General features: G+C 42.2%; 1 protein-coding gene across 3 annotated transcripts in view; it reads left to right on the top strand.

Moving 5' to 3' along the window:
* Positions 1-691: 691 nt before the first annotated feature.
* Positions 692-23,194, top strand: part of slc4a3 (solute carrier family 4 member 3) — a 71,058-nt gene continuing 48,555 nt past the window's right edge. Inside the window, exons 1-2 of one of the 3 annotated variants that reach the window (XM_023950912.1) lie at positions 692-1,448; positions 16,300-16,688. In XM_023950912.1, coding sequence (XP_023806680.1) covers positions 16,638-16,688 — 51 coding nt within the window. In that variant the 5' untranslated portion in view covers positions 692-1,448; positions 16,300-16,637. The remainder of the gene's footprint in view (positions 1,449-16,299; positions 16,689-23,194) is intronic. The other 2 variants (XM_023950911.1, XM_023950913.1) reach the window with 2 other exon arrangements.

Genomic DNA, 23,194 nt, shown 5'->3' on the forward strand with positions numbered 1-23,194 from the left:
CTAGAACTTAGTTAAATAGTTTCTGGGCCTTTAGCTCCTACAGAGCTTGTGGCTCGTCCATTTTCTACATCAAAAATACGCTCTTTTTCCGACAGCATTTTTTCATCTGCTCCTGATTCAAAACAATTTGAAAAAAGAAACACTCAAAGATGCATTTTTGAAAAAAATAGTGCAAACAAAACCCCCCAAAAAATGTACTTTTACATTTATTTTGTAATTTTTTGATTAAGTTTGCATATTTGTTGATCAGCAATATTTAGAAGATATATACTTCAAGTAATATTGTTTTTTTTACAAAATAAACATTTCAGCAATTTCCCTACTTAGACAGTTAATAAAATAGAATAAAAAAAACAGAATGGAATGGAATAAAATAGAATAGAATTTTATTACAGACTTGAGGTCCAAATTACAACATCCTAAAAAAACAAAGATTTCTTGTTATTTTTAATGTTTATTTATTTTTTGTACTTGTATTTTAATTCTTTTGTTTTTTAGGATGTTGTAATTTGGACCTCGAGTCTGTAATTAAATTCTATTCTGTTTTATTCCATTGCATTCTGTTTTTTATTCTATTTTATTTTTCTATCTAAAAAAGGAAATTGTTGAAACGTTTAGTTCGCTTTAAAATATTTATTGTTAGTTTCAATGTTATATTCGTTTTTGTTTTTTGCTTGTATTTTAATTATGAACAAAGCAGCAGCGCGTCCATCGAGGACTTGAAACAGTCAGGTCCACGGTCACGTGGTCCCACGGAGCATCCTGGCGGATCCTGCGTGTCTCCGTGCCTCCACATGGACCTTCCCCGTCCTCTCCGTGGTTAACCGCAGCCTCTGCCTCTTTTCTTCCGCTGTTGGCTTGTTCTCCTTTTCTTGCAGGTAGGTGGGTCCTCAAATACGCCACAGCTGGATGGATTTATGATCGGACAGTGAACGCAACGCCAAACTAGAAGATCTTTTGCAAACAAAAATTTTAGAAATGCAAATGCAAAAAAGAAAAAAGGTGGAAATACTGTGTGGAGGTTCGCTGGGAGAGATGCGCCGCTGCGTTGTGCGCAGGCGGAGGCTGTTGTGCTGTTTTTGTGTCGATTTGTGCTGCACCGGTTTGTGTTTGCAGTCCACCAATCCAACATCCGGATCAGATTTGCGTTCATTATTATTATTATTATTTTTTTTTTTTTATTAAACGTGACATTAAATCTGAGACTTAAAAAAGGAGGGTTCACACTGGGAGATAATGACTCAGCAATCATCTGCTGACGAAAGGAAACTGAACTAACTTCCGAGAAGCGGTTGGGTTGTTTCCATGGAAACCAGCTGGAGCCAATGTTACCTGACACCCTCCAGCCTGTGTGTTTTGCAAATAGGGAATCTTGGAGTGAAGTGTGAATATTGATTTGTGCAGCGCTTCCAGTGTGATCATTCCACCAGAGGAAGCTCAGCTGCTGAGTAAGTTCCTTTCTAACCCCCTAATGCCACCAACAAGATTTATGAATGCAAAATGGAGACAGATCAGGGATGAAACATCAAAATGTTGTGGAGATAGAGCCAGGGAAACCAGATTTGTGATGGATGCAGAGGAAAGCGTTTGAACGAGGCGGTTGACATCCTGCAGCAACCCCTTAAAAAAGCCCAGAAAAAAAAAAAAAAAAGAAATTTTAAAATTTTTTACAGCTATGTTGATTATATAAAAAAGTATTTTTCAATTAATACCTAATTCTAGTTTTATCATTGTGCCATTTTATTGGCTTTTTATTTTCTTTGTGTTATCTGACTGGTGTAGTAATGAGGAAAATGAATTATGCAATAACAATTTAAAATGTTGCAATAACTAAAATATATGATAATCTGTAAAAACTATTATGTTTTCAATTTAATTCCATAATTCAAATTCATGCCTTGAAGGAAAACAGCGTAACCTTCATTCCAAATTATTATCCGGCTGAAAATTTTGAACGAAACAAAATTCAAAATAAAAGCCCAAAACAGAAAATAGTGCGGGGTGGGGGGAGGGGGGATTTATACATTTTAAAGCATGTTCTTTTTTTACAGCTTATGACTGCGCAAACTGCACAAAACAAATCATATAGTGGTGGAGAAAATTTGAATCCTCAGTTGAGAAAGTGCACAAAATAGTGATTCCAATCAGAATCACTATTTTGTTGAAATTGAGAGCTCAGTCAGAATTCTTATTCCTTCCACACTTCCCATAGAAAAAAACTGAATGTGCTGTTTTTGCTGAAACAGTTTTTTGGATTCCACGGGCTCTCTCCTTAGCTGTAAGTCACGATGTCTCACTTTCACTCTGCTTTGTCTTTGAAAACCTGTCAGTGTGCGCTGCGAAATTCTGCAACATTCTGCCAACCTGATTCTAAGACCAATGTGTGCTGCTTCTTTGTGTCTCCAAGAAATTAAATGTTTACAGCCAAAGGTCAATGTTTTTACTAAAAGATTACATTTAGGTGTAAAGTCTAAACACTTTGGATCTAATAGAGAATGGTGGCAAATCTATGACATGTTGGAAGGAAACTGTTGGAATTTTGTCCAATACATCAATGGCGTCTCTCAGTTCAAATCAGTCATTTTCATCCATGAGATTGAAACGGTTGCATGAAAATCAAGTTATGTTCCAATACAGTTCATTTTCCCAGCACTAATGACAACACCAGGTCACCAAAGACATCAAACCTATATTACATAAATACACAAAATAGAAAGACACATAGGGTTCAGTTTATTTTTAGGGTGTATTCAGACTGAAAAAATTCGTTGGTCCGAATCAAGTCCTGAACTTTGCGTTTGGTCTGTGTTCAGATTGCCGTCCACCGGAGATTTCTGTTACGAACCAAAGCTTGTAAACAAAACCACGTGACTAAAGATCTCTTCAATCATTGGCCAGGAATTGTGATGGCGGGGCAAAGCAATGAAAGAAAGAATAATGGAAGTCCTACACTTTACTGTCTTTGTCAGGATAGTACACTTTTTTTGTGACCAAATTTGAACGTCTGTATCAAAATCAAGTACAATACTTTTTATTTGTTATTTTAGTACGGTGGTTGCTGAGGAGACGGCCACTAATGCTGCCTTCACACCGGACGCGATTCGCACGTTAAATTCGCATCTACCGTCTCTCTTTTGACGCATGTCAACTTCACTATTGCCCAACGCCTGGCCTTGACGCACTGACTCTCTGGCTGTGGAGCAACTGAAGTCAACTCTGAACGTCCTCCATTGCCACATCATGGAAAACACGAATGATGTTCAGGGAGTAGCTGGGCTTACCAGGACATTCAGGGACGCTCGCAGTACGGTCAATTTCACCATTTACTGCAGGAGCTCCCCTGATTGTGACGGCTGTTTTAACCTTAAATCTGTGTGTCTGTGGCCCAGTTAGAAGAATTTCTGTCCTGCATCAACCCGAGAGGGGAATAATAAAAAAAAACTGGAGGATCCTTTTATCATTGTTTTGATGAAAGTGAACGACCCTGGGAGTATTTCGGGCAGGCAACTCGAGCAGTGCGTTTACCTGGTTACTCCTCCCTGCTGGCGGTTCAGTCTAATCAACTCACCTGTTCAGCGTCCTACTTCCTACTTCAGCGTCCAATCCTCTGCTTCTATTTCCGCGAGCTCTGTGTTCGTCACCGGTTCTCCATGCTCGCTGTTCTCCTTCTCGCTTTTTCAGCGTCATATGTCTTCCCCCCGTTCTTTTTCGTACTCGTTGGTCCCCCTGCTTCTTGTGTGGGGGCATCCGTCTTCCCAGCATCTGCCCCTCCTTTTGCGGCTGTTCAGCAGGCAGATGAGACTGCTCCCGGCGTGTCCTTCAGCGCTGCTGCAGTCTCATCTTCGGCGTGCATCTTCAGGGGGCGTGTCCTACAGTGTTCGGGTTGTCAGCGGCGCTCGATCGGGAGATGTCTGGGCCCTCTTGAATGCCGTGATCACCGGAATCCCTATGGTGAGCATGCCATGCTGTCCTCTTCCTGTGTTTTTTTTTCTGTGTTGAGGCTTTTTCGAGGCTCTTCCTGGTTCTCTGCTCAACCCGGTCATCAGTGACGTAACGCCCCTAAGGAGCCTGGGAATTGCAGTTCCTATTCTTGAACGTAATGATGTGCACCTGGTTCGGTTTCTGCTGTGTGGCTCTGCGTTGTCCGGGTATCGTTTCGGGGATGGTGGTTTCTCATACTAGCTGAATTTGTTGTGGCGTTTGGAGTATTTCTCTGTTGATGTATGTTATTTAGGAGCCGGATGTGAATCTTGGCCATCATTTGATGCTGGCTCTGTTATGGTGGCTCTCTGTTTTGTTTCTTTTCTGTTAAAGCTGCTGTGTACATTCGATAGTTAACCAGCGTTTGGATTGGTCCTTCGCTGGACATCTCTGAACTGTGGACATTTTACTTGTCATCAGTCTCTTTTTGCAGCATCTGTGGCTCCTTTTCTCATTTTATTTTGCTTGATCTGAAAATAGCGATCCTCGTGTCGTCACAGCCGCATGCTCAGCGTCTGATTCTGCTCCACCCTTCCTCCCTTGGGGCCAGCTGGTGTGTGGACAGTCATCTCGCTCTGTGTTCCCCAGGGAGTCCAGCCCTAGCCTTCAGGGAACTAACATCAGCCACCCTTGCGTGCGGCCCCGTCTTCTCAACCTAACAGATATTTTGTTATTCCCTCTCTCTGGTTGGTTTAGGGCAGGGGTCGGCAACCCGTGGCTCCGGAGCCACATGTGGCTCTTTCATCCTTCTGTTGTGGCTCCCTGTGACTTTGGGAAATTATGAGTATTTTATAATAATTAAATTTTATTTTAGTTTGTTCATTTTTCATGGCATTTCAAAGGCGCTGCTGGCTCCGTACGAAGCGCGAGCCACGTAAAAAACAGCTTTGTAATGAGCTCGTATTTATCGGGCGAGAACTGCAGAGCTGATAGCAGGAGGAGACACGCGGGGCGGCTTCAATAAATACTCCGATCTTCTGCCGGGAACTTGACGTACCGCGGGGCAGAGACTGATGACAGACTGAGAGTTCGTGCCAGCGTTGCCAGATAGAGTCACAGGTTTCCAGACGAAAAGTCATCTGAAAACCGCCAGACCCAGCCAAAAACCTCCCAACACAGCTTTTGTTGATGTTTTTTTCCGTACTGGACTGATAAAATAAAAGATTTTTCTAAATAAAAGATAGTTCAGACTAATAATAAAATGTGTACACTATTGAATATTTCTTCAGCAGGCCGCCTTCTTCTATTCTTTTTTTTAACCCGCTCTATCCGGCTCTTTCATCCTTGTGCTGCGCTGGAGCGCCCGGACTGCCGTATTTTGCGCTCTCTGTGTAGGACACACTGAGGAGCGCGGGGGAAACAAATCTCAGCTGCAGAGGATATGAACAGGTGAACAGGTAGAGAGGAAAAGCAGGTAAAGAGGCGGAGGAGGGGCTTTGGCTTCAAACCCTGTCAGAAAGATGGAGACACGGGCGTCAGATTGAGATGCAGCTTTCCCTGCGGGAGTTGAAGCAGAGACTTTCTCTGGGATGGTTTTAGGAACTCAAAAATGGAAACATGATTACCAAGTAGAACTCTTCAAAATAATAAACCTGATCTCTCCACATTCTCAGTATCTACCATGCATTGATAAACACATCGCTCCATGCAGCGGTCAGACCAGAACCAGTAGCTCCTCCCACACGCCGCCGCGGGATCATCTTTTAAAGAACATAATGTGCATTTGCAGCGATGTATGCTTCAGATGATGTCCGATTGGCCAATCTACGTGTCAATCAAGTCCTGTCCTTCTCAGTGTGGATTTTGATTGGGTGGTGGATTTTAAAGAAGTTTTTTTTTTTTTAATCTTTTCTGGCCCGGGATCTACACTCATGTCATTGAAGATCGACCGGTCGATCGCGATCGACGTAATGAGCACCTTTGAATAATATATACATGCATTATATATAAAATGATGTCAAAACGGGTTGTGGCTCCGGGTGCTTTCTTTTTTATTAGGGGCGGTCCCAAATGGCTCTTTGAGTAAAACAGGTTGCCGACCCCTGGTTTAGGGGTTTCTTGCTGATTTGTGGGGGCTATGGGATGGGCTCTTTCCAGGGCAACGTGTTCGAGTCGGCCCTTAAGGGTGGCCTCTCGGAAGTATTCAGGTTTGACGCAACGTATATTAGACCTGTCGGCGCCCCGCAGTTCATTCATCCATTCTGGGCAACAGCAGCCTAATTCCTAGTGATCCTTCCGTTTTTTTTTTTTTGTTTGGTTTCTTTGCACTTTGACTAACCATGCAATCTCCATGATTGATTCCACCTGACGCAATGTATGGCTGGGGAAGCCGGATATCGCAGATGTTCTCACTGTTCTGCCTCTCTATCCCTCCCAGTTGCGTCTTTTTGGCGTTAGTTGGCGCTCAAAATGTTATTGATCAGTTTACCTTTCGGCTGTCATAACGGTCCTCATGTTTTCGCCTACATTTGTCAGAAGTCCTGTGCTGGACTTTTTGTAATCCTATGGGCTCCCCTTCGTTTTGCACATTACTGATGATTATTTGGTGGTCAATTTTCCTCCTTTATCCCCGGTCTACAAGGTTGTTACAAGAAGTTCGTTGAAAAATAGTTTAATGCGTCATCGTCTGACATGGTTTAGTGTTTAAATAACTTGACACTATGAGCAAATTTTATCGCTGGCCATAGAAACAATATCACTGACACTCTCTAGCTTCAGTTCCAAGGGTTAAATTTTGTGTCCGCAAGCCAATCCTCTATCTGCCCTGCTTTCAAGCAGATGACACTCGACTAAGATCATCTTCATTTAGAGACTTGTTGTACTCCACCTCTAAATACATGAGGTTCAGCCAAGCTAAAATACTATCAAAACCTACGATCACTCATGGATCTCAAATTGTTTTTCCTTTGCAGTAACCAGACACCCCTTTGCCAATTGATATTTCAGTAGTCTCTGCTTTTGTTGTCCACCTATTTGAGAACCGCTGATTTCAAGTACAGAGCACCAAATCCAGCCGAGCTGCAGTCCATTGCTACGTGTGATGTCGAACTTGATCCTACGAATCTCCTTGGTCCTTTGACACCCTTCCATTCACATGCTCCTCGATGGCCTTCTAAAGGTGCATCCCTCCGTAAATGACAAAAGGTTACTTTTCTCTTACCATGGGTGCATAAAAAATTTTGGTGGTAAGATTACATGAGAGTTCCATGTTTCACTGTTGATTCTCTGTTGGAATCTGTTCTTCTGATGGCTTTCTATGGTGCGGTGCAGTGAATAAACAAATAGAACCTTCTCTTTAAACTTACTACTTGATTTCACTTTCTCAGATTTGTTCTTTAAAACCAATTTTATTCCCTTTCTCTCAAACATTCTAAAACTGATCAGTTTTGCTAAATTATTTATATATTCATTGCCAAGACTGATACTGCTTTTGTCTTTATCTATGCATCGCTTCCGGAGCCTGCACTCCTTGAATTGGTGCCGTAACGACGACTGCACTCCAAGTACCTATTTCTGCACTGGATGGGATTGGGCTGTGGACCTCCTCCGTGTTCCAAAGAGACTTCAGACTTAAGTCAACCAATATGTTAGCAGCAGAAAGGAAATAATTTCTTGGATTGTGGTCGTGTGAAAACTATATTTTGCCAGGTAGAAGCCTCGAAATTAGGATGTCTTAAACTCGTATTATAGAATGCCAATGGAGTTCGAATTTGGATATTACTTAAGCTCGTGTTATTAGTATGCCAGATGGAAGCATCGAGTTTATTGCCGTTTCCTTTGTGGCGCTGTACTCGAACGGGAGTGGCCCTACAGTCAATGGTGCCAGGTCATACATAGCAGTCATACTTGTAAGTCTGTTGAACATGGAATACCTCCGAAACACACTTCATCTCACTTAAACACACATAATACTGATCTTAACATTCACTTCATCTTCAAACTCTTGCAGATCTCCTTTTTAATAATAATAATAATAATAATACATTTTATTTAAAAGCGCCTTTCAAAACACCCAAGGTCACTCTACAAAGTTAGAGGTAAAACACAATAAAATCACAAGTTAAAAACAATAAATAAATTGGATTCATTAGTAAAATCAGCTGACAGAAAATGAGAAACTGTGTTCCGGAAATGCAAGCCTAAACAGATAGGTTTTGAGTCTGGATTTAAAGATCAGAAAGGAGTCAGTGTTACGGAGGTCTGGGGGGAGAGAGTTCCAGAGTTGGGGTGCAGAGCGACTGAAGGCACGGCTCCCCATGGTGACCATACGGGCCGGAGGGACAGAGAGCTGAAGAGAGGAAGAAGACCGAAGAGAGCGAGAGGGAGTGTTAACATGGAGGAGATTAGAGAGATAGGAGGGAGCCAGGCTATGGAGGGCTTTAAAAGTGTAGAGAAGGAGCTTGAACTTAATCCTAAAGGCTACTGGAAGCCAGTGCAGTTGCTGGAGAACGGGAGTGATGTGATGGAAGGAGGGGGTTCTGGTGATGATGCGGGCAGCTGAATTCTGGACTAACTGGAGCTTATTTAGAGTTTTGTTGGGAAGACCAAAGAGAAGAGCATTGCAATAGTCGAGACGAGAAGTGACCAGACTATGAACTAAAATGGAGGCGGAGTGGATGGTAAGGGAGGGGCGGAGACGATTAATATTACGTAGATGATAGTAGGCTGACCGAGTAATGCTATTGATGTGGGATTGAAATGATAATGTACTGTCAAGGATGACACCCAGACTCTTTACTTGAGGGGAGGGGAAAACTGGAGAGGAATCGATGGAAAGGTTAAAATTAGAAACTTTGGAAAGGGTGGATTTGGAACCTACGAGGAGTAATTCAGTTTTATCACTGTTAAGGCTGAGGAAGTTTAGGGTGAACCAGGTTTTTATTTCAGACAGGCAGGAGGAGGCAGGTGGAATACAAGAGTTGGGTTTACTGGACAGATAGAGCTGAGTGTCATCCGCGAAACAATGAATATCAATATTGAATTTACGAAATATATTGCCAAGGGGTAGCAGGTAGGTAATGAAAAGAAGGGGGCCGAGAACAGAACCTTGAGGAACACCAGATGAAATGAGTGAGGGTTGGGATTTGAAAGAATTCAGTTGAATAAATTGAGTGCGGCTTGAAAAATAAGAATGAAACCAGCGGAGGGGGATGGACTCGATACCGAGGGCTGAAAGTCTGTGGAGGAGGATGGAGTGAGATATGGTGTCAAATGCTGCGCTCAAGTCGAGGAGGATGAGGATGGTGATGAGTCCAGAATCAGCTGCAAGGAGAAGGTCATTGGTGATTTTTAGTAGGGCAGTTTCTGTGCTATGAAGGGGACAGAAACCAGATTGAAAGGGTTCAAAAAGATCATTTTGGGTGAGATGATGGGAAAGTTGGGAGGCGACTATTTTTTCAAGAAATTTTTTAAATGAAGGGGAGGTTAGAAATAGGACGAAGATTATTATTTTGGTTTTGGGGGTAGTTTAATACCCAAAGTTTTCTATGGAGATCTTTGTTTTATGTATCTAAACGGAGTCTTATCCCAAACTAAAAGAAATATGGAATAAATCTTCTGCCAAACTAAATGAAATACAGAATAAATCTTCTTTACTGCAAGAGTTGTCTGACTGAAGTGGGAGTATTTCGGGCAGGCAACTCGAGCAGTGCGTTTACCTGGTAACTCCTCCCTGCGGGCGGTTCAGTCTAATCAACTCACCTGTTCAGCGTTCTACTTAAGTCCAGGTGCGGTCCAATCCTCTTCATCCAATTCCACGAGCTCTGCGTTCGTTACCTCACTTTCCTCCCCGGGTTCCACCTTTGAGCTCCGTCAGGGGTAGATTAATACCCACAGTTTTCTATGGAGATCTTTATTTTATGTATCTGAATGGAGCCTTATGCCAAACGAAAAGAAATATGAAATAAATCTTCTGCCAAACTAAAACAAATATGGAATGAATCTTCTTTACTGCAAGAGTTGTCTGACTGTAATAAGATATACATCATAAACCTATTAAGCTGGAGCAAACACACCTACTCAGACGGCACCCTGGGCGGCTCTGTCTGTTGTGCAGCCAACTGCTGCCCTGACACACAAACCATGTCCAGTGTGAATGGAGAAGGTACGCTGATAAGTGTTTATGACATATAGATTGATGGGAAAACAATGAGAAGCAATGAGTATCACGTAAAAAAATTGTTTTAATGAACCTACATTCATCTGATCATATTTCAATGAATTGCTGTGTCTCATCGTCATGGTTACTCCCTTTCTACTCTGCTTAAATCCAGTAAAACCCGGGTATGTTGGCCGTTTTGGTTCAGTTGCTCCACTCCGGAAACAGATTGTATTGAGACTGAGGAGACTCAGAGTGAACCGAAGCTCAGTCCGATTGGAAAAAAAAAACGGAGATTCCTGGTCTTGGACTGGGGTCCGCTTGAGTGTATTCAGACTGAAAACTCGTTCCAGATTGTTGGGGGGAAACAAACTCAGGTTCACTGAAACCATTGTGCTATCCTAGGCACTGTAACATTGGGAGTTGGGTCATCTAGACCCACTAGACAGTGCGCTGAACCTTTTACTTCAATGATTTGTGATCTTCACTGGTGTCCATGGATTACATGAAATCTTTCCACCTTTATCCACCTTTGTAATGGTAGGGAGAACACGTCAATGTAAGGGTGGGGTCTTCTAAGATAGCACAAGGGTTAAACGGATCAAATGTGTCCAGTCTGAATACACCCTCAGTAACTTTGGAATTCAGAGCAGTTCATGGCTGACTCTTTGGTTTTAAGGGTCCAGTCCTTCAGCACAAGTCATCAGCTGTGTGCTCCTTATTCTCCACCATCTGCTTTAGTAATGGTGCTTCAAATATATGCTTGCTATTGTTAAACATCCTGCTTTGCATATTTACCTGAAGTCCTACCTTTGATTTTGACAGTCAAAAAGAACATTAACCACAAGTACTTTAGGAATATGCCAGACTATCTTATAATGAAGGCAAATAGGTATAATTCCCATATATAGGAAATGCACCATTTTAGTTTTTATTTGATTTATTTATTTGAATTAGGACAGTGCATATTAATTAATGTTTCAGCAGCTGCTTCAACACAAATATGCCAGAGTTAGCACAGGAGCTAAATTTCATCTGGTTTCATGTTTTTGCTTCCATTCTATGTGCAGAACCCTGAGGTGACGTTGAAGAATTGATGATGGGTAAAGAAAATGAATTGAACTGAATTAAAGTTTAGACAAAACCAATGCGAAACAAACACTATTTTAGAGAGAGGAGACTTTCTAAAGCAGAAAAAGCCCAGAAAAACCTAACTTTTTGCTTAAATTGTCGTGAATATTTGTATTTTCCTTTTACCTGAATTTTGAAAAGCACTTATCTTGCTGTAGAGCCGTGGATCCCAATGTTGTTTAAACACACAAACCTAAACAGTTATTTTTCTCTTTAAGATCAAATTTGATCCATTTCTCTAAAAGTAACAAAGCACTTCAGACCAGCTAATCCCTGATATGTCGGATTTTATATGCTTTTATACTTGCAGGTGATCATTTAATAAATTTGATAAGAAGCACTTTGGTTTCACTTATCAAGCTCAAGTGAAATAGCAGAAAAAATGGAAAACAAATCTTAAAAAAATATGCAATGTACTGTAAAATTGGTAAAACAGGACTAAAAATATTATGTTAGGGTGAGTTTTAGATGTCTCTACACGGGAGCAGAAAAAGGTGACCTCTGACGTTACAAGTCTGGATTGTAGACATATTTACACAGGTTCGATCTCCTACGACACCCATCAGATTCTGCAGGTTGTAAATGAAGCCCAGACTGTTAAGAACTCATTGATCGCAATTCTTTACAACGTTTCTATAACAATAAATGGGTGGAATGAAGTCAACTTTGAAGCTCTGTTAGGGGCACACGTTTCTACCAATTAAAAAAAAGAAATGTCCCCAAACATTAAACTACACCAACTTATTAAAAAATGAGTTGTCATAAACATTAAATACATAATTAATGAAAATTCTGAAACCTTAATCTAGAATGTAGAAACCAGCCTCTGGTGTTCTTTGGAGGAACTGCAACATTTTGTAATTCCTGGTTTGAGTTAAAGTAACCCTTGTGCTATCCTAGGCACTTTAACATTGGGAGTTGGGTCATCTAGACCCACTAGACATTGTGATGAACCTTCTTTCTTCAATGATTTGTGATCTTCACTGGTGTCCATGGATTACATGAAATCTTTCCACCTTTATCCACCTTTGTCATGGTAGGGAGAACACGTCAATGTAAGGGTGAGGTCATCTAAGATAGCACAAAGGTTAAAGGATAAGTTGGGGGCTTAGAAAATATCAATGCTAATGTCTTATGTTCATGTTCAATCAATTTTTACACTTCCTTGCATGATTTCCTCAAAAACCATAGGAGCAAAGATGAGCAATTAGTCACAATCCTGTTTCAGAAGGTTTTAAACCAATCTCCCCTTTATCGTCGTTTGTAAATAATGAGTTTTGCCGGTTTGGTTTATTAAATCAGAAACCCTAAAGCAATTTATCAAAAAAAATGATGTTTTTGAAACACACAAGGTGTTCAAAAAACCTGTTGATCGTTGGTTCCATTCAACAGATGTTTTTATCATCTTATAAACATTGCAAAACTGAGTCCAATTGTGTCGCGTCCTGAGATGGAGATGGTTATCCACGCTTTTATATCTTCTCGTTTCGATTACTGCAACTCCATCTTCCCATTTTTAAGCAAAAAAATCTTTAGAACAGCTCCAGGTTGTCCAGAACGCTGCTGCAAGGCCTTTAACTAATTCATCCAAGTTTTAACATGTCACCCCGTTATTGATTCAGCTGCAATGGCAGCCAATCCGTTCTCAAGTACATTTCAAATCCAGGGTATAACATTCAAAGCTCTTAATAGCCAAGCACCGGTCTATGTAAAAGACCTTGTGCAGCTGTATACTCCCAGCAGGTCCCTGAGATCATGTGACCTGGGTCTGCTGGTTGTTAAGAGAACCCGGTTACAGACTAAAGGTGACAGAGCCTTTGCAGCAGTGACTCCATCCCTCTGGAACTCCCTTCCTCTCAGCCTCAGATCTGCCGACTCAGTGTTTTCTTTTAAAAAGCAGCTAAAAACCTATCTATTAGAAATTGCTTTATCATAATTATTTTTAATATTTTGTGTTTTACTATGTTTTATCATGTTTGTATGTGAAGCACTTTGTGATTTTTATCTTGAAAGGTACTTATACAACTAAAGTTTATTTTTATTATTATTATTATTATTAATATTATTATTATTAATAAAATCTTTCACCTTCTCAATCAATCAATCAAACTTTATTTATAAAATAGCGCTTATCATGCATTTCGTGCAGCTCGAAGCGCTTTAACATTAAAAACAAAAAACACACAACATTACAGTAAAAACCCAACCCACCCTACACCCTTCCCACTCCTCTCCATTAAAGCACATGACCCACGACAATGAATGTTGACTACCAATACAAGTTAAAATAAATAAATAAATAAATAAATGAATAAATAAATAAAAAAGCAAGCAAACAAACAAACAAACAAACAAACAAGGCTTGGCTCTGCTGTGAGGAAACGGCATTTGGGAATCTCTTCATACCAGGAGCCAGCCCGCCCACGGGAGCATGGCCACAGCGCCAACCCAGACCGGGACAACACCAGGGTCCACTTCACAGCCGTGAGGCTGCAAAATTAAACCCCAGCCGCCCCAGCAAGGGCAAGAACTGCAACAACAGCCACTGGGCAAGCCGGCAACCCTGGCAGAAAAGACTCCCACAAGAAACACTGGGGCTAAAATCACAATAAGATACTAAAATTATAAGATTTATTAAAAAATAAATAAATAAATAAATAAATAAATAAATAAATAAATAAATAAATAAATAAATAAATAAATAAATAAATAAATAAATAAATAAAATAAAATAAAAAACTGAGAATAAGATGCATAAAATGAAATGAAGTATAGTATAGAATATAGCCTATATTAAAGCTAATAGAATAATTTAGCAGTTAAAATCAACTGAAAGCTAAATTATAAAGGTGGGTCTTGAGCCTCTTCTTAAAAACCTCTACAGTCTCTGCGGCCCCAGGGGTTGACATAGCCCAGAAATTTGCACTGGCCCACAGGGCCAGTAGTTTTTGAAACTTACTGGCCCTGCCTGAAAGTTACTGGCCCAACACCGCGCATAGCGGGACCCACCGCTCCGCAGGTGCTTGCAACTTTAGGGGGGTCCGGGGGCATGCCCCCCCGGAAACTTTTAATATGGTACAATTTGGTGCATTCTGGTGACATCACTTATTTTTCTACACTTTTCAATGACTGAAAATAGACCATATCAAACTTAAATCTGCTCTAGTCTGTTTCAGATGTTTTGAAGAGAGCACTGCAGTGTAGTAGGTAACACTAGTTCAGAAGTTTTCATGGTGCTTCTAACGGCAAATATCTCAATAAATCATAAACCTTAAATGTGTTAAAACAATCTAATGGCAGCTTGAACCATTTAACGAATCAAATAAATCCCTTAATGCATTTGATCAATCGGATGGACGCCTTCACATTGTTGACCAATCAGATGGAGCCCTGTTATGTTAGATGTTTGTAACCTATGTCAACGTGGGTCATTTGGAGTATAATTTTTAATCCGGGAATGGTTATTTGGTTATTTTGCTGTTTGTTTATATACCGCAAATTATATCGTTATCGCAATTTTAATCTCTGATATCGCATATCGCGAGTTTTCCTCATATTGTGCAGGTCTAACTGAGATCATTCAGCTAACTAGAAATACTTACTGCTTACAGTGTTGTAAAGAAAAACTAAATTAAGTAGTTTAACATTCTACTGCATTTGAGTCTAAGATTCAGGTATTTGGAGTTGCCTTTGATTCTTTGACATTCAGCTTAAAGCTTAGTGGATACAGTTTCATCTTCAATGCATTCATTAAATATCTTGCTGTCCATACTACTAATTATACCCACTACTCCATCCAACATATTCCTATCTATTCCTGCCATGTCTTCCACATCTCTGACATGCTTCAGTCTCTCTTCAGTGACGGTGTCGGATTTATAATCAAATGTAATAATAACCCACTGGCTTGTGCCTTCGTTGTTGCTGTTTAACATTGTTTTGTATTGAATTGTTACATTCAATAAAGTTTGAAAAAAAAAAAGTAGTGAGCGCGTGCCGCGTGGTGCTGGGCAGTGAAAGCCGCGCGCGCGCAGGCGGGAGAGAAGGAGAAGTGATCAAAGGTTTCCCATAGAAACCCTTGAAGTCTGAACACAGGACTAGCAGAAAAACTAAATTATGAAGACGAGGTAAATCTACACGTTTTCGCAAAATTTACTTTATTGAAAAAGGTGAAGAATATATAAACCGTTAGATATTTTAGTGGCCCGAGCGGGCAAGTGAAAAGTAAAGTCTTGTGGTCCGCACTGCTCGAAAAACAGGACCGGGCCAGCGGACAAATGGCTATGTCGAGCCCTGGGCCCTGAGGCCCTCTGGCAGGCCGTTCCACAGGCGAGGACCGTAATGGCAGAACGAAGCCTCACCATAAGTTTTGGTCCTCACTTTAGGAACAACTAAGAGGCCAGCACCGGAGGACCTCAGGGTCCGCGAGGGCTCATATTTTAAAAGAATATCATTCAAATAAGAAGGCCCAAGACCATAAAAACACTTATAAACCATTAAAAGAATTTTAAAATCAATCCTAAAACGCACAGGGAGCCAATGCAGCGATTTTAAAATCGGTGTAATGTGTTCCCGCCCTCTGGTTCTCTTCAGAACTCGTGCTGCTGAGTTCTGCAATAGCTGTAGATTTGAAATAGACTTTTTGGGTAAACCAGAGAGCAGGGCATTACAGTAATCTAAACGACTGAAAATAAAAGCATGCATTAGCACTTCTGTGCTGGCAAGAGAGAGGAACGGGCGGACTCTGGCAATGTTTTTGAGATGATAAAATCCTGTCTTAACGACATTTTTAATGTGTGGGATAAAATCTAGCTCAGAGTCAAAAAGTACGCCCAGGTTTCTCACACATTGAGAAGGTTTAAAATTATGAAGATGTGGTAAAATCATCTCTCTCTTGTCTTCAGGACCGATGATTAATACTTCAGTTTGTACTAAGTTTGTACATCTTTTACTGAAATATTTTGCTTCTACAGAAGATTGAGCTTCAGTGTTTTGTTTCACATGCTGTGAACTTAACATTTATCATAATTTCTTAAAATGAACATTTCACAAATGTAGTCTAAAATTATGGTATGTTTTATCCATGCTAGGTTATGCCATCCCAAAGGCTTCCTGGATCGCCAGCCGAGAAAGAGAAGGGCTGATCCTTGTCTTCCTCCTGGTTGTTGCTTTTTCTGCATCCCATCTTTCCTACCCTTCTCCCATCATTCTTCTTCTTCTTTGACCCTTACTTTTTACTTCTGTACTAAGCTTTTTTCCCCTAGTTTTCTCATTTTCCGCCACTCTTCACATCCCAATATGTCACCCTGCCTCACATCCATATAACCAGTGGTTCTATTCCCGCAACGCTAGCCAACTTTCCTTCAGGTCTGCTTGCTTCCTTGACAAGTCTGTTACCCCTCAACCCTCTGGCTGCTCGCAGAGTCACATGGCTTCAGGAGGCCATGCTCCTGACATAGATGTGGGAAAACCGTTACAGGTAAGGTTTGTTTCATGACGCTTTTGAAACATGAAATGTTATCTAGCATAAAAAGCCTGTTAGAATCGGGTTGTCTAATCCATGCAAAGGCTGCTCCATGACTGACCTGCGAATGTCCTTCAGAAACCCTGGGGATTGTGGTGTTTAGTGGCACCTAAAGAGATAACCAGCTTTTCAGGCTGGAGACTGTCCTCTGTACAAATATCATGGTCAATATTTCTCTGTAAATTCCCCACAGGGATGACTTGCCCCTAGGAGATGTCAAAAAATGATAGCATTCTACAAACTTTAAGTGCAGAGGTTGAACGGTCAAGCCCTGATTGGAAGATCGCAGGTTCAGTTCCCCACTTTACCTGCTTAGAACCCCACATTGCTCTTTGTGGTTAAAGATTGGCGCCAGTGTTGGGCAGCAGAGCCGCCATGTGAATATTTTCCATGTACTGTATGTGTGGATGGGACTGGGACTGTAAAATACTTTGAGCCTTCTAAGAAGCTAGTAAAGTGCTGTACAAGCATATGTCAGCGGCAAAGCTAGAACATTTTATATAGAGAAAGTCTTTGGAAGGGTAGAAAACAGAATAGTAGAGTAGAAGGCCATTACAAATAAAAATATCAGAAATACGTGTTTTATTATAAATGAGATATTATTAATGAGTTTTCCAAAAATAAGGTTGAATGGTGGCAGTCCTTGGCAGGAAGGGAGCAGAGCGGTAATTGATTTATGGCAAAGTCCCCAAAATCGTCTGATGACTGACCGATTTCAGACTGCCACCGTCCTGCTACCTCACTGTCCCGGAGCTGCATTCCCACTGTCACCATTCGATTGTTAGAAATCATACAATAGCAGCGCGGGGACTCGACGAGGGCTGTTGGGTCCTGCGTATAAATGGAGAGATGGCATTGATGCTGCACAAAACTCAACATGAGACCTGCGTCTTTACAAGTTGAGGTTGATGCTGAAAAGAATACGAAGAATACAGAAAATTGTGCTTTCTGAACTGCTCATAGAAGAAAAGCAGCGTGCCCAAGAAGGGCAAAGATGAAAAAGAATCCGAGTTGGGGATGGGCAGTGGTGCAGAATGGCCTACGTTTTATATACCCACTTGATATGGGCAGTCGCCGTCCAGAGACATTTACACATCGTCCAATCAGAGATGCTGCTGGCCAGCAATCCGGCTGCAATCGCACTGTGGCTGCCCTGCTGTTGCCCTGATTTTGTAATGGCGTCATCCTTTACCTGACTGACTTCTGGCTGATTGGCTCTGTCTTCATTCATGACCGTGCCGATGAATTAAAAAAATTCGGCCAGCGGCATGCAATCTTGAAGACTCTATCGATGTCTCCCCATCGAGTGGTGGCAATCGTGTTTGGGACCATAGCAAGGCCAATTAAAAGGTATTGCTTTTGTTATTTTTGGAATGCTTAAAGAAACTTTTATTCATGATTTCTTAATGTTTATTAATAACAATAATAATATTGATGCCAGTGGGAGGACAAATGCTGGAGGGGCAGCTCCCCTGCAGCTCTGTCCCTGGTACACACTATTTTCCATGTCGCCTATTCTGATTGCTTCATATTGTGACAATGGCTTTAGAAAAATAATAGTTTATTTTCCCCCTAGCTTCATAAGTAGACTCATAATAGACTCCATTATATTTAAACCGTGCATTTAAAACACTTTCTTCCACAGTTGCAAAGCACCTCCTTTGCATCAGTTGTCAAAAGTCAAAGTCAAAGTCAGCTTTATTGTCCAATGTGCTGCATACACATGACATACAGCACAGATGAAATTACTTTCCTCTTGGCCCACAGTGCAAGCAGCTTATAAATTAATAACTATAATAAGAAGAATGCAGCAATCTAAATAGTGCAAAAGAGCAATGAGATTGTTAAAGTGACAGTTTAAAGTGACAACAGTGCTAAGAGCAGTAAGTAGATGAATCGGTGATGGCAGTCTTAGGTAAAGATGATGTTCTGATGGAGGTGTTAAAGTTTTTCAGTATAAGTTTGCAGCAGGGAGTGGAGGGGGCAGAGGGGGTAGGAGCTCGGCATTCTTCAGTTTGCGGAGGAAGTACAGGCGTTGCTGGGCTTTCTTGGCCAGTGATGCAGTGTTGTGGTTCCAAGACAGGTCGTCGGAGATTCCCAAGAACTTGCTGCAGCTCACCCTTTCCACAGCAGCACCATTGATGATCAGTGGAGCATGCTGGGTTTGAGTTCTCCTGAAGTCTTCTTCACATTCAGGTAGAGATTGTTGTCTTTGCATCACAGAGCAAGCCTGCTCACCTCACTTCTGTAGGTGGTCTCATCGTTGTTGTCCTTGAGACCCACCACTGTTGTGTCATCGGCAAACTTGATGAAGAGGTTGGAGCTTGATGTTGTGATGAAGTCATGATTCAGCAGAGTGAAGAGAAGGGGGCTCAGCACACATTGCTTCATTTGTTGGTGTTTTTCATCTAACCATAAAAACATGATGCATTATGTAAAAGGCGATGTAGACCCATCAGATCAATGAAGCCATACACTTCACAGCACCATTCCGCTCTAAAACATAGTGTCTATTGATGTTCTTAGCGATGTGAAGCAACACCACCACCATCACCCCCACATGCATCTGGGTTTGATGACTCCAGTCTCGAACTAGTTTTAGATCCTTTGGAGTCAAAGTCCAAAGTCAACTTTATTGTCGATTCTTCATATGTGCATCACATACAATGAATTGAAATTCTGTTTCTTACTCTCTCATGCCTGTTCAAGAGAAAAAATAAAAGGAAAGAAAAGAAAGACAATTTACAACATTAGCCAATAAAGTGCGAGTGCACTTTAGGCAATATCTCAAGGCAGCGGGTTGGGGTGGGGGGGTTCGTTTGAGTACTGTTCATGGAGGGAGATGGGTGGTGGGTAGGTGGAGAGGGTAGAGGGTGTTTAGGATCCTGATGGTCTGGTGTGTGAAGCTGTTTCTGAGCCTGGTGGTGTGGGAGCGGAGGGTCCTGTACCTCCTCCCCGAGGACAGAAGGCTGAACAGGTTGTGTGCAGGGTGGTGTGCGTCCTTGATCATTTTTAGTGCTTTGCGGGTGAGGCGGGTGATGTAGAAGTCCTGCAGGGAAGGGAGTGGTGCTCCAATGATTCTCCTGGCCTGTGTTCACAGGTAGAAAGGCTCTCCTGTTGCTGTGTGTGCAGCCACCACCCCACACAGTGATGCAGCTGGAGAGGATGCTCTCAATGGTTCCTCTGTAGAATGTGGTCATGATGGCTGGTGAAGCACCTGATCTTTTTAGTTTCCGCAGGAAGTAGAGACGTTGCTGACCTTTCTTTGCCAATGATGTGGTGTTGGCGGTACAGGAGAGCTCCTCATTGATGTGTACCCCCCGGAATTTTGTGCTGCTCACTCTCTCCACAGCAGTACCGTCGATGATCAGTGGCAGGTGTTGAGTGTGGCCCCTCTGGAAGTTGACAACAATCTCCTTTGTCTTGCTGACATTTAGCAGGAGGTTATTATCCCTGCACCATTTTGTCAGCAGATCTACCTCTTCCCTGTAGTTGTTCTCATCGCCCTTGGTGATGAGACCCACCAGAGTTGTGTCATCTGCAAATTTCACAAGGTGGTTGGTGTTGTGGGTTGTTGTGCAGTCATGTGTCAGCAGGGTGAAGAGCAGCGGACTAAGCACACAGCTTTGGTGTGCCTCAGTGTTGAGAATGATTGTATTTTAGGTGTTATTGCCGGAACGTACTGTTTGTGGTCTTCGGCTGAGGAAGTCTAGCAGCCAGTTGCAGATGGGGGTGTTAACACCCAGATTTTCTAGTTTGCAAATGAGTTACTGTGGTATTATTTTGTTAAATGCAGAGCTGAAGTCTATGAACAGCATTCTCACATATGAGTCCTTTTTGTCTAAGTGGGTGAGAGCTGGATGGAGAGCAGAACAGATGGCGTCTTCTGTCGATCGTTTGGGTCAGTATTCATATTGAAAGGGTCCAGGGTGGGGGGAAGGAGGGATTTTATGTGTGACATGACTAGCTGTTCAAAGCACTTCATGATGATTGGCGTTAGTGCTATGGGGCGGTAGTCATTGAAGCAGGATAGTGATGGCTTCTTTGGCAGGTATGATGGTGGTAGTTTGAAGCACGATGGGACGATGGCTTGCTCCAAGGAGATGTTAAAGATGTCTGTGAAGACATCCTTTAGCTCTTCTGCGCAGTCCTTCAGCACACGGCCTGGGATATTGTCTGGACCTGCAGCTTTCCGTGGGTTGATGGTGGAAAGCTGGCAGTTGACAGGTGCAGAGTTTGATCGTGGGGGGGGGGTTCTGTGGGTGTGTGCTATTTAGTCCTTCAAAGCGTGAAAAAAAGCTGTTCAGGTTGTTGAGAAGGGGGGTGTTGTTCTCACAGCTCTGTGGTGCAAGGTTGTAGTCTGTGATGGCCTGGATGCCCTGCCACAGGCTCCGTCCATCTCTGCTGTCATTGAACTGAGAAGATACTTTATGCATGTAGTCCTTTTTTGCTTTCCTGATGCCCCTGTTGGCTCTTGCTTCTTAGGCCAGGTTCAGCCCCTGCTCTGAAGGCATTGTTTCTGGCCCTCAACAGCCCTTTGACTTCCCCTGACAGCCATGGCTTTTGGTTGGCTCGAATGATGAGGCTTTTTGTGTGTCACATCATCGATGCACTTTGTGATGTAGGAGGTTACTGTGTCTGTGTATTCCTCAATGTCTGTGAGGTGGTTGGCAGTTTGTTTGAACGTGTCCCAGTCTGTTGTTTCAAAGCAGTCCTGAGGGCAGAGGATGCTCCCTCTGGCCACACTCTCACTTTCTTCAAGACTGGTTTTGCAAGTTTCACCCTTTGTCTGTATGCAGGTGTTAGCATAAAGGCCCGTTCACACCGGGACGAATTTCGCCGGCGATTTTCGCCGACGTTTAACGCCTCGTGACTAAACAAAGGGCACCAATGTGAGTGTGCACACCGACGCGGAAAAACGCCACGCGCCAAAGCGTCAAAAAAAACAAAACGCCTCGGGTTCGTTTTTTTTTTTCGACGCGTCGCGTCGAAATCTATTCGACCAATGAGAATGGCGCTTTTGCACACGTGTCTGGAGCTTCTGAAGTTACAGTAAAACACAACTTGGGGGCGCTCAAACACAAAACTGCCTTTCTGAGCACACATACCAGCGAAGAAGATAGACGCCAAGTAGCGTCTACACTGCCGCAAAGAAATAATGACGGACATTCTAAAATATCCCCGAACCAAGCACCAGTTGGAGCTACTGGTGCTTGAAATATTCATGTTTTCTTTGTATTATTCTGACAAGCGCGTAAATACTTGCTCTCTTCTTCTGAGTGAAACGCGACTTTAAAAAGCGTAAAGTTGCGCAGCGCCACCTTGTGTACAGGAGTATTTCTGTTTACATTAAGCGCCATCTAATGTCAGGGAATGAAATTGCACGTTCGCTCGGCTCCCCGTCAGCGAAAATCGCCTGGGTGTGAACACAAAAAACGTGGCGAAAAACGCTGGCGAATAACGCCTGGCGAATATTCGTCCCGGTGTGTACGGGCCTTAACACTGATGTGGTCTGATGCTCTGATGTGGGGGAGGGGGGCTGCTCTGTAGGCTGGTTTGTGAGGAGTGTAAACAAGGTCCAGTATGTTATTTCCTCTTGTTGGAAAGTGCAGATGCTGAAGACATTTTGGTAGCACTGTTTTGAGATCAGTTGAAGTCTCCGGCGAGAATGATGAAGCCATCTGGATGTGCTGTTTGTTGTTCACCGATGGCCTGGTATAGTTCATTTAGCGCCGCATTCCTGTCGCAGTTGGTTTTTGGGGGGATGTACACTGCCACTAATAAAATTGCAGTACACTCTCTCAGCAGGTAGAAAGGACGACACTTCGGCATCATGAACTCCGCCCGCGGTGAACAGTGATTGCTTACCAGCTTAGGGTCCCGGCACCACGCGTCACGGATGTAAACACAAACACTGCCGCTGCAAGTTTTTCCTCCGTCTACGATGTTTCTGTCCACCCGATAGCATGTAAGTTGTTCCAGTTGTATGGAAGAATCGGGAATGTTGTTGTTTAGCCATTTTACCGTGAAGATGAACACACAGCAGTTACTCATTGTCCGGTTCGCTGATCGTAGTAGACTAACATCATCCATCTTGCTGTCCAGGGACCTCACGTTAGCTAAAAAGACCAAACCAAACAAGCAGGGAGCTTGTGACCCACCCATTGTATTTGCTATGACACAAATACACTCTTTTTTTTAAACTCCTCTCCTGATTCAAAGCTGTTTAAATAAGAAATACTCAGAAATGCAATTTTAAGCTTAATTTTCTTTTCTTTTATGTGTCCTCCATAAGAACATCTCAAAAACATCAAAAACATAATTTACATTGGAGTGGGCCTTTAACACATAATAAAACAAAACTGTACTTATATTAAGTTTAAAAAAAATCTATTTTAAATGCGCTTTTTAACAACTGACACCATTTTTCTTAAGTACAAATCATGTTTGTCTCCTGAATA

This window comes from Oryzias latipes, chromosome 21 (genome assembly GCF_002234675.1).
Source record: "Oryzias latipes chromosome 21, ASM223467v1".
Taxonomy (NCBI): Eukaryota; Metazoa; Chordata; class Actinopteri; order Beloniformes; family Adrianichthyidae; genus Oryzias; species Oryzias latipes.